Source organism: Pelmatolapia mariae, linkage group LG7 (genome assembly GCF_036321145.2).
Source record: "Pelmatolapia mariae isolate MD_Pm_ZW linkage group LG7, Pm_UMD_F_2, whole genome shotgun sequence".
Lineage (NCBI taxonomy): Eukaryota > Metazoa > Chordata > Actinopteri > Cichliformes > Cichlidae > Pelmatolapia > Pelmatolapia mariae.
Genome location: NC_086233.1, coordinates 7,575,636 through 7,593,204, shown reverse-complemented (window position 1 = coordinate 7,593,204; position 17,569 = coordinate 7,575,636). Strand labels below are relative to the sequence as shown.

Sequence of the window (17,569 nt, the reverse complement as noted above, 5' to 3'; positions counted from 1 at the left end):
CTGCTTCAACACATCACTCACTCGGGGTTGATACTGTAGGTTTCAATGGCCTAGAGGATTTTAAACAGAGCTTACTCTCGCAACATGATGAATCAGAAAAGGACAGAATGACAAGCTAGAGGTGAAGCAGTTTCGAGTACTATGGTGTGACTTGGCCTGTTAACTACATTGTCTCAGCAGAAAAGTCAAAGGTCAAGGGTTGGGGTGGGGTGAATGTTGTAGCGAGAAGTTTAGCATAAGATTGCTGAGAAATCTCTGTGACTACTTTCTTTTTTAGCTCTCTTTGTATGAAGTTGTAAAAGAGATTATCCTTCTGCAACAATGTGCGTGTTAAATGCTTAAAAACGAAGTAAAACGCTGTACAACATTATATAAGTGTTATCATCTCTTTATAGGAAGGTTTGTAGCTACTTTAGATTTTAGTCCAGTTTATGAAAGTTTAAAAAAGTGAAACTAATAGTCAGAAAGTTAGTGGTGAAATGAGAAAGACTATCTCACAAGAATTTAATTAACAGTTATTGTCAGCGAGGTTTAATTAAATCAAAAACAGCAAACATTTCTTCTCTTTCTAAATGTGAGGACTTTCTTCTTCTTTTTTTAATTCGTATAATTAGAAAATGAATATATTTGGCCTTTGCTGCGTTATGTGAAGAATAACTGAATCTAGATTTGATGCTTGAGTCCAAGCATCAAATCAAATATGTAACACAGATGCTGGCACTGTGGAATATCAGAGGCTTTATATAGAAAATGGTTTCATTACACTAGCACCAAAAAACAATTTCTTATTAAATGATACGAAGGTGTAACAACCCCATTATTTAAAGAGAATTAAGTTGTTATCCCACAGTTGTAAAGAGAAACCTTCCATTGTAAATGTGAGATGACAGCGTGCGGTCCCGAGCGTTGAGCTGGAGGCAACCACTTAAATTTTGTCCATTTAAGAAACCACACTCCTTGGCTAAGATGTCTCAGACAGAAAGAAGGATAAGACAACAGGCCTGGATTTTCTGATGGTGAGTCCTACGAACTGTTTACTTGTTTTCGGTTTTGGTCCCATTTGTTCTGAGATTTTAGAATCTGGGGCTCTAATTTAACATCCAGTGAATACTCTAAGACCTTGTTCATGCCTCAATCAGGGGATCAAATCCAAACTCCATTTTTCACTCCACATAAGCTAAACAAACTCCCAGTTAGAGGTGGACAATAAAGACTTTTAAAGTAAAACCACAAGAATGATGCTGGTTTTACTATAAACAAGATAAATGCTTACAAAAATACTGCAATTAAACAATCTTTTTGCCTCACATCAGCATTGAAAACATCCATCCATCCATCCATCCTCTTCCCCTTATCAGGGTTGAGCCTATCCCAGCAGTCATAAGTAGTCATAAGTACACCTTGAACAGGCTGCCAGTCTATCGCTAGGCTAACACATAGAGACAGACGACCATTCACACCTATGGGCAATTTAGAATCACCAGTTAATCTAAACCCACTAACTGCATGTCTTTTGACTGTGGGAGGAAGCCGGAGTACTCAGAGAGAACCCGTGGGGAGAACATGCAAACTCCTTACAGAAAGGCCCCGGCCAGTTGGTGGATTCGAGCTCAGGACCTTCTTGCTGTGAGGCAACAATGCTAACCACATGCTGTCTGCATTAAAAAACACTGACACAAAAAACAGTAAAGCTGGCATCAGTAATAATACTAGTCATAGAGAGTATAAAAGATGGACATCACTTCTGGTTCTGAAACGTAAACGTCTTTTTGAGGGTCACTAGAGGCTCAATAATTCACTCGTTTTGGGTCATACTGCTTAAAAAGTTAAGTGCATTTTGTAAATTTTGTTCATTCTGCAGTTACAGTGTCACAAAGGAAGCTCTGCATGTTTTTATTTGGTAGGTTTTTACACTGGATGCCCTTACTGACACAATCTAAAAGGGATTTGTTTGCTCCACTTGGGACTGAACCGGGGACCATTTGCATGTTAAATGTGAATGTGGAGCCACCAAATACCCCTTAATAAAAGTCCAATATTTGCTTATTGATATTAACCCTCGATCATGAAATTGTGCTTAATTTTGATTAAGGCTTATTTACGCTGATTCCTGCTTTTCTTTATCAGAAAATTGGGGTCATTCCTGACCCCAATCAAATAATAAATATAACTCTACTCATTTTATCCATAAATTAGGTATAAACTATGAATACTGTCTTAATTTTTTCAATTTTCATATAATATAGTTCAATTCAATTTATGAAGCGCCAAATCATAATAAGGTCTCAAGGTCCTTTATATTGTAATGTAAAGACCTTACAATAATACAGAGAAAACCCCAACAATCATACGACCCCCTTTGAGCAATCACTTGGCGACAGTGGGAAGGAAAAACTCCCCGTTTATAAGAGCTTCCCCTGCAAATGCTTTAATAATGAACTACTTGACAAATAAATAACAGATAACAGATTAATATAACCAGCTGACTCTCCGGTGAGTTTCTCATCGTGCAGAGGAACTGTAACTCCATGCTGTTGGACTGCAGGTGGCGACAGTAGTCCTTGTTGTGCTTTGCAGGCTTGGTGAGCTCATGCAGCACCACACGAACCAGTTCTCCACCTGATTATACTCTGTTGTGGATACAGACAGCTGGAGATAAAACAGCCAAACAGTTATTCCTGTTATACTTCTTTGAAGACCACTTGAAGCCCATTGCCTGGGGACTTGCTTCATTGTAATGTAAAGTCTCTGCGGACGAGTCTGTTTGGTCCTGAAAAAAAAACTGGCAGACATGTGGACATCTGCACAGACATTTGAACTCTCTATCTGATGATGATATTTACATCTCTGGAGAGGAAGCTGTATAATATCGAGGACTATATCCAGTAGGAGAAAACAACACTGAAATGGCCTCACGCTAGCTGATTAGCAGTGACTAAACTATCCAAGAAAAGCATAAAGGGATAGTACGCCATGTGTCATTTTCTCATGTGAAAGTAAAATGTTAAATTACTGGCGAGCTCCTAGTAAACACACATTAGACACATATTTTAGCAGATACACCCGTGCTATCATTTTGAAACTCTCACGCTGCGTTGTTCACGATTTAACACATTCACAAATTTGGGTGTCCACGCTGACCTCCCACTAGGAGGGTGACAACAATACCCCACCAACCTTTTACAGCTGAGGGGTAAAAAAAAAAAAAAAAAAAGATAATCTTGGTCGGCCTCTCCAAGTAAATTCAAATTGTGGTAAACTCTGTGATAATGCTTTGAATATTTGCATATGTGCACACATGTTGGGTTTTTTTGGTCTTCTTTTTGTTGTGGATACATGCCTCAGGCACAGTGGCAGGTTAGAGCTGCTCCACCGCTGTTAGATCAGAATTGGGTTGAAAAAGTTGAAAAAGACATTGAGGTGTGTGTGTGTGTGTGTGTGTGTGTGTGTGTGTGTGTCTACGTGCCAGGCCTTCAGGTATTGAATTAGGACAATTTGAAACTGCACCTACGTGCAGAGACAAGCCGCGAGGAAGGAGGAGACATGAGCAATATACAGCGAGATAAAGGAGTCGCACATCTCTCATCACTCTGTCGGGAGCGTGTTGGCAAGCAGCTGTGGAAGGCTCGAAACGCTGCCTGCCATTCAAACTAATCTGGGCTGCCACACACACACACACACACACACACACACACACACACACATGTCTGGTTTGCTATCCTCGTGGGGACATCCCATTGACATAATGCTTTCCCTAGCCCCTTACCCTAACCCTAACCATTAAAAATGAATGCCTAACCCTAACCCTTACCCTAAACCTAACCATAACCTAATTGTAACCCTGACAGTAAAACCGCATTTTGAGTGTGAAAATTGCTTTCAACCCCGAGGGGACCTGGATTTTGGTCCCCACGGTGCAGAAAGTCCCCACCAGGATAGTAAAAGTCAGATTTTGGTCCCCACCAGGATAGTACGAACCCGTACACACACACACACACACACACACACACACACACACACACACACACACACACACACACACACACACACACACACACACACACACACACACACACACACACACACAGATGCAGCAGACACAAACTATGAAACCCAGCAGTGTCAATGTCCTGATGAAGAGTCTCATTTATCCACTGAGGAGATGGCACAGATAAATATCCTTCATGTGGCCTCTCGGTCTTTATTACTTTACAGTTGCAGAATCTTTTTTTTTGAGCGAGCCAGAAAACATGCTGCAAACCAACACGTGGCTTACTCTGTCTGGCTAGAAGTGGAAAAAATGCAGAGGGAAAATAACAGGGAAGGTTTCACTGTGTGTGGAAATATGCACAGTTCTCTGCAAGTATACTGAACACACACAGTATGTGTATGCTAGGTGTGTGTTTGTGTACGTTTTCTGCTGGTGACAGCTATGTGGTGTGACCATGATGTAGAGAGATAGTTGAGTATTGTGTTACGGACAGAGGCGAGCACCTGCCCTGTAGAGATTCATCCCACCTTAAACCGTACTGTACACCCCGACACACCAGCTGCTCACTGGGTGACAATGTGGCTTTAATAAGCCAAAGATGGTTACACCTGAGAGGGAGAGTAAGGTCGTGGTGGCAGCTTTTTCTGTTCAATAAGTAGCAAGTTAACAGTTTTAATCTGTGAGGAGGTTACTGATTAGACTTCCTACATGACTGTGTGGGCATACATAAACTGGCATTCTTTCCACTGTCCTTTTAGACTACAGCTAAATTTTAATGGCTGGATTAATGTTTCTCAACTGAAAGACAGATTTGCTACTTACTTACCCTACTACACCAAAAAAAAAGAAAAAAAACTGTACGACAGCTCTTTGCTCCCCCAGCTTCCTGTGAAACACTTTCCTGATTATTTTATGGTCTCAGTTGGTATTTTAAGGTCTTATTCAAGACAACATGACATAAATATTTTAAATTACGGCCCCCACTAGAGGGAGAAAGCACCATAAAGGAGGGCATGCCCAACGTGACTGACAAGCTGCTAACCTGTGAGCGTGCAGTCTCTTACACCTAATCATATCTGCTTCGCTCTCCTCACAGCTGCTTAAAACAGTTAACATATGCAGTCTGTACAACATAAAACAAGTCAGCAAAAAACAGAAAATAGTGAAATTATTTCTACAGCAGCTTCTTGCAGTGTTTCCAAACAGCTGGATGTGATGTGGAGTGCATGGAGCATCATTATAACCATTTCTCACAGCAAGAAGTGTGTGTTTATTTGCATCTTTATAAACATATTTGTGGAAGAGGATGTGCAAGAAGGATATATCGCTGGGTTTTACCACAATATAAATGTTTTTTTCTACCCGTTTGGCGATAGTACCCCCCACCCGAGCCTGAAACCAGGTGCATCTGCACTGTAGCTTACACACACCTGAGCCTTAGGGCAGCATTCTTTCAGTGCAGTCGAGGTGTTTAGATGTGCCAGCATGTCACGTCTTGTTTGGTTTAACTGGGTGTATAGCATGACACCCAGTTAAACCCAGGGGGCAATATATTCATACATATTCTTAAATCCATGCAGTGGGTCAGAAATGGGACAATTTAGAAATGTAAAACACAACTTTTTATTAATGCCGGCTCACCTTTTCCAGAATTCCCCTGCTGGCTCTTAGTTGCCGCATCCTGACTTTGCCCAGCAGGTGGAGAAGAAGGCAGATGAGGGGGCGGTAGAGGAGGTGGTGGAGGAGGGGGAGGAGGTGGTGGTGGAGGACGGAGTTCTTGGTGGGGAGAAGTCAGGTCCTGGCTGACTGTTTGGTCTCCTTGTCCCAAAGCAGCTCCTAATACTGTGCCGGTCTCTCTGGTCTGGCTCTGGAGGGGCAGAGGTGAGGGGTCACGACCACAGAGCGAAGATCAGAGGGAAGCAGTTACAGTTCGGGTAAATATTTACTCCTCAGCTTTAGCCAGGGTTTGTAACCACACTGAAGCATGACAATAATTTACTACCAAAGAAAGTACATGACTCACTGTCAAATGACTCTTCAGCCCACACATTTTCGGTCTTATTTAATGAAGCTCGCAGCTTTTTTTCTTTATATATTTTCTTTCAGATGATACACAGCGAAATAAAACAGAGTTCAACTGACAAATTAGAAGTTTAAATAGGCAAACAGTGAATCAGCTTCCTCACAACTCCCCTTCCCTTGAGCTGTCGTCTTCACAGGCTCACAAAACACACGACGTTCGACGAGCATCGAGATGAATGCAACGCCGTGCGAACAAACTCTGAGCGATGCTCTCTCTCCAGCGGCTGGCACGATGCTAAAACCAAGTGAGGAGAAAGATCTGGCAGCGCCAAGCAAACCAATATTTAACGAGGCCCGTCGAATGAGAGGGAGCTCTTATTTATAGCAATGCCCTCGAGGGGCAGTAGTAGGGAGGAAGAGCTGACATCCAAACATCTACTTAAACTGGAGCTGCTGGCTGAGCTGCTGCTACGACTGAAATTGGAATTTTGCTCTGGAGGATATGACGAGAGACGCCCAAACAAAGCTTGCTAAGCTACTCCGCAACATGCAAACTATTGCATGTTGGTCACATATGGATTATTAAGTTATTATGAAAACAGTATTTCTGGTAAAAGTCATTTCAGTTATGTTTAGTTACCTTTATGTCCTCAATGCCTCAGAACAAAGTCCACAATGAAAGCCAAGACTCTCAACTAAGTTAAGACTCGTTAAAGCCACTTTAATCAACAACGATAAATACTTCAGATGAACAACAGATGAAGTGATTGTGTCTGACATCAAAGGGCTTGTCTTAAGTGGGAAAGCCTAAGAGACTTAATACCCAACTCTAAAGTATTTTGAAGTAGTTTACAGGGATGACAGGAAGCCATTTTCAGCTAAGAATCTGCCAACAAATAGCAGGGAGGACAAAGAAGTTTAAAGAGTGTAACGTTCGCCTCAGGAGCTGCTTCAGATATATTAAGACTGTATATAAATAATGGCCGATGCCACTTGTTTGTGTACTACAAGCCTTGAGTTTAGTCTGTGCCCATCAACATATTTGCTTTTCAAGTCTAAGGTGACATATCTGTAAGAGACCATAGATTTGGAGGGTTATTAGCTAACGGTAGCATTGGCTAGCAAGGGGGAGGGGATGCTATTTTAGGCTACCAAAAAAGAAAAAACAGGCTTAAAACACAATGTAGTTACTAGCAAAACTTAGCAGACAAATTTTGAACAGTGTCTCTTAGCATAACCAAAGCTGAACAAGATGAAAACTGTGCGACGCTAATTACGAGCAGCTTTAAGGCTCCCTCACAGGGAACTGAGGCTAAATTATGAGTGTTTATGAGAACAGCAGTTTTGGCATTTCCATGTTGGTCATTTTCTTCAACACAAGTGGCTGCACTTGGTTAACACCAACGCAACCCCCATAAACAGAATAAATATTAGACATGCCTTCATCACATGGCCTTTGATGTTCATGCTAATGTCATCTGCTGGACGTGAAAACAGGCGAATTTCTGCTAACAAGCTAGTCGTAAAAATGTGATAACAAATTAATGATGGGTTTACAGCTTAGCTTTGGAGGTTGCCTATAAATGGAAAAGGACAGGTTTATGGAAAAAGAGAGGAAAAACATTTCTATGATTACAACAGATCCTCACCAAGTCTGCTGTTTATAAGGTGACGTTAACGCATGCTTTGGTGAAAGCAGAACTTTAACATGCGCCATTCCTGCGCCACAAACTGTCAGCTTCGAACACAAACAACACAGTTTGTGAATCCCAGCCGAACCCTCGCGGTTATGAAATATTACCCCAGCCCAAAACCAGCTCTGCAGTCTGTCAGGATAATGCACTGTTTACGTGTTTAGTTGGAGAGCTACGTTATTCTTTTGTGTACACAAAGCAGGGAACTCACAGCTGCTGAAGATAACTGAGTCACAGAAGTTCAATCACCAGACTTGAGGCTGTTGTTAAGTCGTTCTTGCCAGTAAAATAAGTTATTGTGTAGTAACAAACCAGTTAACACCCTCACACTCGCCTTTATTTTAAGGTCCTGCACTTAAGGCCAAGGAGGAGTATTTTCAAGTCTGAATTGACGGGATGATCAAACACCCATTGGACTTTTCACTTAACCAATTTAATTTAATAAAAATGCCCTGCGAACCATCCAAATCCATTTAATGGGATAACACTGTAGCCCTTATTAAAGTCAAGTCCTATTTGGTAAATAAGGTTACAAATAAAGGGTTTTTTTTCTTAAGTATGACCAGGAAATGTATTAATGCACTAAAAGGAGAAGTATTCAAAAGAAAAAATGGTCCCAGTGATTGTTCTATACTTTCATAGAGCGTTTACCTAGTTTACTATAGGCTGCAGCTAATGCTAATGGCTAATGAACTGATTCAGAGAATCAATCCATTGGTATAGAATTATATAAAAAACTTCCCCATGAATTGTCATTTTGAGGTTTTGCAGACACAAACCATGCAGCATTAACTTGACCACCATTTTTGGACATGTGACAATCATAGTGACAATGTAGGATCAAGTTAATGATCTGGCAACCACCTGTTGCTAAGGAAAACAACATATTCCCCAAATGGGTGGCAGAAACCTCCTTGTGATTCCTTTGGTCACTAGCATATTGCTGCAGTTGCATTTTGATTGGGAGTGACAGACGTGTCCACAAACACCGTCCAGCTACTCTGCAAGCTGCAGTGAAACTGGATATGTAGACGTTTCGCCTTCAAAGTAAAAGCTGTCCCTTATGAAACATGTTGGCTGCAGATTTATTATTGCCCGACTAGTAGTTAGCGAATATTTGCAGACAAACATGAAAAACTACAGGCAACCAGTAATCGCTGTTCAGGCCTCTGAGTTCCCTAAACAGTTTTTTCTAGTATTGGATCTGGATGATGTCAGTTAGGTGGGCTATCCATAACATGGGCATCTCGGGCCCTACCCACATCCTGTTCAAACCAATCAGAGGGAGGGTGTGTTCTGGTTTCACACACAGGATGAACTGAGGTTCCAGTATGAGGTAAATAAGGATTACTTTGAACTTTGAATCATGCAAAGCTACCGTGATAGAATCCCAGAATAAAAATGTGAAACTGGAAATTAGCATGAGAAGTTCATTTTAAGTACAGTAAAGTGAAAAAAAAAAAAACAGTGGGAAGCATCAGCTCTTTAACTGCTGTTATGTCGCCCGGTTCCTTGGAAATTCCCCTTATAATGCTGAGTCATAAAATGAAACACAAAAAGATTAGTGTTAAGAGACTTCAGCTGATATGCTCTGATGATTCTTCAAAGGGAAAAGCCAAAACGTACTATAGCCTAAAATCAAACAGGCGGTAGATCTGAAAACAATTAAGTGTGCTACTGCCACATCCGCATGCTACTCAGCCAACTTCTGCTCCATCTGCAGACTGCAAGTGAGGGGACGGAAGCTCAGACTGGAGGTACAAGAAGCAAAAGCAGCACTCACGAGAACAACAAGAATAAGCAAGATTACGAGGGAGGAAAACAGAAAAACAAGGAGTGTGGAAAGAGACCTTCCAGGTAATTCAAAAAAGCTGCAAGTAGCACAAAAAAAAAAAAAAAAAAAAAAAAAAAAAACACTCCTGAAAACTGTAAAACTCAGACTGGGAGCTGACAGCTGCCCCTCCTCCCCCTGCATTCATAAACCAGCTCGACTCTGCTGTTAATTCTGACACTAGCTTTGTTTTTATAGACGTATAAAGCTCTCATATAATGAGGCAATTATTCAGGTCTGTGCAGGACCACCAGATGTGGGCAGCATACTGCATTTGCTGTTTATACCAGTGAGCAATTCCTGGATCCTGCTGGAGAAAATCAAATTCCCGACCACTGCCCCCTCCCCGGAGTTGCTCAGAATCCAGCTGCTTTGTGTTAAAACGAGATCATGAAAGTTGGCTTTAAATCCTGGAGGAGGAAAATACTGGAGTGGCACTAAGGTCTGTCCTATGTGTAGTTGAGAAAAGCAGAAATGCTCAACATGTCTCACTAATAACAGTTTTTCTGTGCATTCTGTGAATTTCCCAACAAACATTCATTAAATTCAATCCTGTTTTTAAAGCTTCATTCATTTTTGGCCACTTGGGGGCAGTAGATCAAGTTGTAAACAAAAGAGCGACAAGTTAGTGACAAGTTAGTTACCTGATGATTGCAAACAATCCGAGTCATGTTAGCTTCATTCTCTGTAGATGATAAAAGCTGCACTTTGGGCCCTTTCACACCTAACTCACTTAGTGTGGAATTTTCTTTGGCATGAACTGAAAATTATAGGTGTGAAACTTACCACAGACTATCAGGCACCAAACAGCCAAACCTGAGACTGACAAAGAGCTGGATCAAACTTAACCAGGGTTTAGTTTGTTTCCAGTGTCAAAACACTCTTGGATGGTTTGGAATTTTGGACCAATGACAGGAAGAAGAAAAAGGGGCTGTCATCAGCACTAAAAGAAAAGAAATGAGCCATGGCAGCAGAGGTAGGTCATGTAAAGTCCTTCAGTGTGCTCACATAAGCTCTTCGAACCAAAACTACAAGGATAAAATCTATGCAGTGTAACAATAAATAAATGAATAAATAATCATGGTTTGGACTTTCAGGTTCACCAACTAGTGGTTAATTATCTATTTGAAGTTTGATGTCGAGCACACCAAAGAACTGTAGCATGCATTGGTTTAACATGTCTTTTTTGTTTCAAATAATTCTGCCTCTGGAAGTAAAGTTGATGAGAGCCAAAAGAATAAATAAAAACAAAATAGGTTTTGGAACACACGATCATTGGAATAAAGGTGCTGCACCAAAAGCTTCCTTGTGCTTGCTTTGGTTGCTAGCAGACTGCCACGATTTGCCTCCAGTTTGAATGGAATACACCCACTAGCACTAGCTAGTTTGCTAGCAGAGCAGTTGTAATTGAAAACTTGTGATGTAAACTGAAAACGGAGACGGGTCGCCTTCAAAAGGCACTACTCTTACTTTGAAGGCGAACAATCTCCATCTTTATATGTGTCGCACATTTCAGTTTCACCACAATTTAGAGAGTAGTTTGCAGAAGAGTCTGCATCTTCCATGCAGTCTGCAGAAAAACGCACATTTTTCCCTAGCGACCAGTGGTTGCCAGTTGGTCTCTATACCTTTGCTACTGGGGCCTTAATCACTTGAATCCTACACTGTGGTGCACAAAAATGGCCGACAAGTTAACATCGCATGGCTAATGGTCATGTGACAACAAAAGCCCCAAGAGCATGCTGACAGGCTTAGCTTCAAAAGCTCAGCTGACACAGTGCAGTTCTTATTAAATCTGTGCACAGCATTAATTCACTATATTAGTCTTCCTATGCAGCAATAACCTGCAACGTCTATGTTAACACTGCATCAATCAATAAACCACCCACCAGGTGGAACACACAACACATTAAGTCTCTGTTTAGTATAGATATAAAGACAGATAATGGCAGTCTTATGCTGTGCAGTTGTAAAACTGAAAGTACAGAACTGGCTTTAATAGTTTTGTTGTATTAATTATGAGTGTACAGCAGCTGTATTAATAGGCAGTATTGTTTGGGGGGTTTTTTTTGTTTCTTTTTAAGAGTTACCAAAGTATATTAGAGCCATGACCTTTACATATTAATAAATTCTTAATGAAAACTCATATTAGTGCAGATCAGAGCTTTAAGTTAAGGTTTTGTGCATTTTCCCATACCACTGATTATGTGGAAATTTGGTAGTGGTGTTTTCGTGCTCCTAGCATCGTGGCTAGCATAAACCCTGCTTTCAGCTATTGTGTCACACGTGGCAATCCATACAAGGCAGCAGCAGGCTCAGCTGAAAAGTTGCTATGATGTAGATAATACACGTAAAATGCTGTCATTCCCTTCAGAGCGCCAAGAAAAGGAAAGACAGACAGAGAGAGAAACAGAAAAGAGGAGGGAGAGAGAGAGGGAGAGAGCATTTATAACTTCCTGGGGATTCACTGGAGAAGCACACACACACACACACACACACACACACCACAGAGGGTTGATTTCAGCATAGAGAAATGTGCTGACCTGCACTAAGCAAGAGCCAAGGGCAACAAAACACTAAATACAAACGCTCCTCTCTGAGCTGGGTACTTTCCCTTCAGTGCTCACACATGTTTAAAAAAGAGTGTCTGCCTGCTTCTGAGCGAGCGTATACTGTGTGTGTGTGTGCGCGTGCGCGCGCGTGTGCGTAAGAAAGAAACAAAGTACCCAAACTACACATTTATGATTCATTTCGAAATAATCCCTCAAATCTCTGCAACACGATCTCCGTTGTTGTATCAGCTGGTTAATGAACCATTTTGGGAAATCTCCTCCAACAGACTCCACCTTTCATTGCAACACATCCAAGCTGACAGACCACATGCTTGTAATCATTTTAGCACCAATATACAATATTTATGGCTTTATGAGTGTTGTTAAGAGATGCTGTTTGTTTTACACAAAGTGCACTTTTCAAATTTCTAATCATTTGTCACTGGATGGGGTTTGGTCCATCCTCAAAAGCCAGGTTGACGGTTCAAACTCCTTGTCCTGCTGACTTGAAAACTAGAATATGACTGACATGAAAATTGATAACACATGTGTTTGATTTCCTTAAATTACTATGCAAAAGTCTCAAGCCACCCCTCATCCCTTTATATTTTGCTTCCAAGGAGCTAGACGGTCTTATCATGTTTTAAAGTGATGTTGAACAGTATTTCTCCAGGCTTTCACGTTATTTGTTCCCATTTATTTAGTTGACTCTATAAAAAATGCCAAAGACAACAGAGTTTGACAGGCATAAAACAATATTTTTTTCACAAACAAGGTGAGAGCTAGTAGTGGAAAACATGACATGTCTCAGCATGGTGTGCTATGTGTCCTCAGAAAATCTGAGCAACCTGGACAGGTGGAGGACAAAATAAGTAGCAGGCCTAAAAAAGCCATCTACACCAGACGAACAGTATCTGAAAGTCATGTCCTTAAAAAACTGAAGAAAAAAAAAATCCAGCAAAGACCTCACACAAGACCTAAGAGATGCATCTGGCCCTTCAGCTGTTTGATAAGCATCAGAAATGTTCTCAGCGGAGGGTGGCTGTGACGAAGCAATTCTTCAATTCATATATATATATATATATATATATATATATATCGCCAAATCACAACAACAGTTCCCTCAAGATACTGTGTATTGCAAGATAAAGACCCTACAATAACACAGAGAAGACAGAAAACCCCAATAATCAAATGACCCACTATGAGCAAGCGCTTTGGTGACAGTGGGAAGGAAAAACTCCTTTTTAACAGGAAGAAGCCTCCAGCAAAACCAGGCTTAAGGAGGGGCGACCATCTGCTGCAACCAGTTTGGGGGTGAGGGGAGGAAGACAGGATAACATACAAGCTGGGAGGAAACCAGAGAGAAAAGGCTGAGGTATGCCAGTTTACTCAAGAACTGGACTGAAAATCAGTGGCAACATGTCTGATGGAGTGGTGATTCCAAATTTGAAATTTCTTGGCTCATATCTTCGTCAGTATCTATCTAAGTATTTTGAACACAGAAGAGCACAGTCAGATTTTGATCCACCATGCAATATGCATCTGCAGCTTCAAAAAACGCAGAAAAAGTACAAAAAACACACAACCGGACACTATCAGTCAGACTGGCCTCCCCAGAGCCTGGGCTACAACATTAATGAAGCAGTGTGGGATCATCGCAATCGAGAATTCAACATAAAGGCAGCCAACTTCAGTCTGTGCTCATATCAAACAACCTGTTAAAATTATACAAACTCTGCTATTGACTTATATACTCTATTTCACTGGACCTATTTGCCATTTTTCTAGCACAATATTAAGAAACTGTATATTGTAACGTGTTCTTTCACAGCTTTCACCCTCTTTGTTCAGCTCACAGTGTGTATGAGGGTTGATGTGTACAGCCCGGCACATCAAGCCAAAGAAAACGAGCTACGATTAGCTTGACTGGTCTCAACATGAAAGATATATTTTATGCCTTGAGCATCAAAATAATAACATTCCTGTGATGAACCCTGAAGCTGTATTTCATAAGACTGTTATATTTATTTCCAATTGCTGAAGATTTTGAGGCTTTAATTACATAAATATTTGCTGAATGTTTAAACTTTAACAAGTTGATATAAATCTGATTGATATTGTGCTTATAAAAAGAACATTTATCATTAATTAGTTAGCCCTGCGACAGGCTAGCAACCTGTCCAGGGCGTAAATCCCCCATCCGGAAGTGAATGGATGGAAAGTTATAGTTAAGTAGGCATTCACAAGGACGAGTTCACTTTTGGAGGCAAAACCCCCCTCCCCCCAAAATCAAACTCAAATCACTACATTTTCTGTTTGAACTGAAGCTTGGTGTAGTGTTAAACTATTCCTACCTTGTGCCAGCAGGTGCAGTGTGTGAGGCAGGCTTGGCAGGCAGACAGAGGCAGGTAGGCAGCGCCGGCATCAGGCAGCGAGCAGGCAGTGGGAGACAGGGGGGACAGAGGCAGGGACACCGACTGACGGTGATAGTGGTGATGCGGCTGAGCGTAACAGATGGCAGCTCGTTCACCGCTCGGCCCTGCAGCTTGAGCTTCTCCTCCTCCTCCTCCACCACTGCTTGCCTGGAACAACAAACACACACAGTACGAGGGTGAAGAGCACAAATATGACTACCTGCAACATGCTGAGTGACAGCGTGATCCATTTATCTATTCATCTCTGGTCTACACGGGACACAAAAAAGAAATGTGGAACTACCCACCTGCTTATTTGTAGGAGATTTTCCATCATAATGGAAGTAATTAAATTTAATTTTAGTCACATATCAGAGTTTTTCTGGGAGGAGATGTTTAACTGTGAGATTTTTCTGAGAGAATAACATAGTTTATCGTTTTTAGTGATAAAAAATTCCTGCTCCTCAAACCTTCAGTTTGCAAGGGACAGCCAATCCCAGCAGAGATAGCTTAAAGAGATTTTAAACGGCTGCATTTCAGATGATTAAAGATTATCTTCAATTTTAAATGAAGCAAAGTAAAAAAAAAAAAGAAAGAAAATATTGAGCTTGAAATAAGCACAGGTAGCCCCTCTTTAATCTCTTCAGCACTGATAACCCACCACTTGTTGCTTTCACCTACAACCATGTAATTTACCTTGTTCAGTACTGAACGCCACAGACCAAGGTCTGTGGCGTTCACAGGCAGCCTGTCATTTACAGTACCTCACCTGTAATTTGCTGTATAGGTAACATGAATGTGCTGCACACCTGTAACCAGCTGGTGTTTCACCTGCTGTAATCACACTTTCTTTTCTGACCAGAAGAGAAACCCTCACCTCTGGCCACGCACCAGTAATAACCCTGGATGGCGAAGCTGAGGTGATCTGAATTTCCATTTTCATCTTGTTTAACTATTTTTGCAGTGGATAATCACAGGATCTTAGTAAATCCCTCAACTGGACTTACACTCGTTATGTATTTGGGTTATATCATTCAAAGTTGGTACTGTTTTCTGAAGTGCCTTTCACTTCCTCTTTTTGAGTAACCACAGAAAAATCTCACTGAAAGTCTCTTCCTCTGTGCAGGCTTTTTCCATCTGATACATAAACTGAACCTCCTGAACAGCTGTGTCAGCACCTAAGTGGGAGAATTAAAGTGAAATAGCCTCATTTCCTGTCTGATAAATGTGCATTTCCCCTCCAGAAGTTAGATCCCAGCATGTTTTACCAACGTTTCTTGATCCAATTCTCAGTCTGCCAAAAAAGTTGGCACACGATTTCACATCACACTCTGTGCTGTTTTAATGCATCATCTGCCAATCAATCCAGAACTTCCTCTGACACGTCTACCAATATCTTGTAAACAAATAAAGTGTGAATCCCCCTCCCCAACTAATTTCTCTCCCTCTGAAGGAGTTATAGGTGCACTTTCTCACCTGCAGGATGTCTTGGATCTGGCTGAGCTGCTGCCTCAGCACCTGCTTCTGGTGGAAGCTGAAGGCGGGGTGGTTGGATGCCATGGTGAACAGCAGCAGAAACTGCTCCTCTGTCCTCCCGTCGTTCAGCGCCAGGCCGTAGTTATTGATCACCGTGTCTATGTGGGTCAGGGTCCGGTACAGGACCCCTGCAGCCTCCCGGTTGTCTGAACCGAGCAGTGCGAGGGACACCAGCAGCTTGCTGCGCACCACCTCATCTGTGATGTTGGTAAGGCCCGACAGGTCGACGGGGTTGTTGGCTTTGATCTCCGCATCCCGCAGAGAGTGGTAGTCCTTGCGGGCCAAGTCCTCCAAACACGAGCCGAGGAAACGGAGCTCGATGGGGACGCAAAGGTCCAGCAGGCCGCACAGGAACTCTGCCCTCTGGGCTGAGTTGAGAGAGGAGAACCAGCGGTACACCCCCTCTCTGTGAACACAGCTCTGGCTCTCCACCATCCTCACACACGCACTCACACTGTATGTGGACCGGTACAGTAACTACAGAATCACTTTAAAATGATTAAAAACGACTTGAAGGGAGCGCGCGCGCGCGCTCGGGTGTGCGCACAAATTGCGCAGGCGTCGTTGGCAAACTCAGTCCTAATTTACCAACTTAGGCTTAAGCGGCTGTTTGCCACTTCAACGTTCTCGGTGTTTGTCTGAGAGCGGCCGCAGGAGTGAAATTAAACAAGCAAAAGTCGTTTCCTTTGTTGTCGGAGCAGAGACGACACCTCAGCAGGCCTTCCCGAACCAGAATGTCCCCAAAGGCGTCTCACATGCAGCCAAAGTGGACTGGTCTGCATTCACCACGGAGCACGGCAGCCCAGAGTCCCTCCGCCGTGTCCCCCTCCGCCGGTCGGACCGCGGACCCCCTGACGGCTCAGAAACAGTTGTTGCACAAAGGCAGGCGAGATCAAAACACACCGCCCCATTCAATGATACCCTCAGGCACACCGAGACTTTTTGATCCGAGCCGCCAAGCCAAAAGGCACAACAACAAGCCCTTCCTGTAGAGTTGCTCCACCGTCCTCATGGCTTCCCACAACTTGTACGAGGAGCCGCGGGCACCAGCCAAAGACTGTGCCGGATTTCAAGTTTGTAAACACAACTAGTAGATCCCGAAGCTACTGCTGGTTACCAGTGGAAATACCACGAGAACATTTCTTAGACATTACCTCATCAAAAGAAGCTGTGGATTAAAAAGAAATCTCACTGACGACTCTGGAGGCGTTTTTTAAAGAAGCCATGAAGGAATTTGGTGCACATTTTACTTCTAGGTTCTTCTCATTCTGCCATGAATCTTGGAAGCGAGAAAAACAGCTGTATATAACATTATCCCAACTCTGGTAACAAGACAAACCTACCACAGAGAACGGTCTGCTCTGATTGGCTGCGAGAGCTGTCTTTAATCGAGGCTCCTCCTGCGATTGGTTCAGAGGGATATCCGTTGCCCTTTTATTCCACATCTTTTTCTCATGCGTTCACACTCCGCTTAGTTATTAGGTCTTTAAAGTGCCAGACACACGCTCAACTGATGCTTCCAAGGC

The 17,569-nt window shown here is 42.3% G+C and overlaps 1 protein-coding gene across 2 annotated transcripts in view; it reads right to left on the bottom strand.

Moving 5' to 3' along the window:
* Nucleotides 1–17,309, bottom strand: part of zcchc14 (zinc finger, CCHC domain containing 14) — a 28,939-nt gene extending 11,630 nt beyond the window's left edge. For both annotated transcript variants that reach the window (XM_063477709.1, XM_063477710.1), the window contains exons 1-3: nt 15,984–17,309; nt 14,448–14,675; nt 5,633–5,858 (exon numbers count right to left, since the gene is read on the bottom strand). In XM_063477709.1, coding sequence (XP_063333779.1) covers nt 5,633–5,858; nt 14,448–14,675; nt 15,984–16,478 — 949 coding nt within the window. In that variant the 5' untranslated portion in view covers nt 16,479–17,309. The remainder of the gene's footprint in view (nt 1–5,632; nt 5,859–14,447; nt 14,676–15,983) is intronic.
* Between the last annotated feature and the right edge of the window lie 260 nt (nt 17,310–17,569).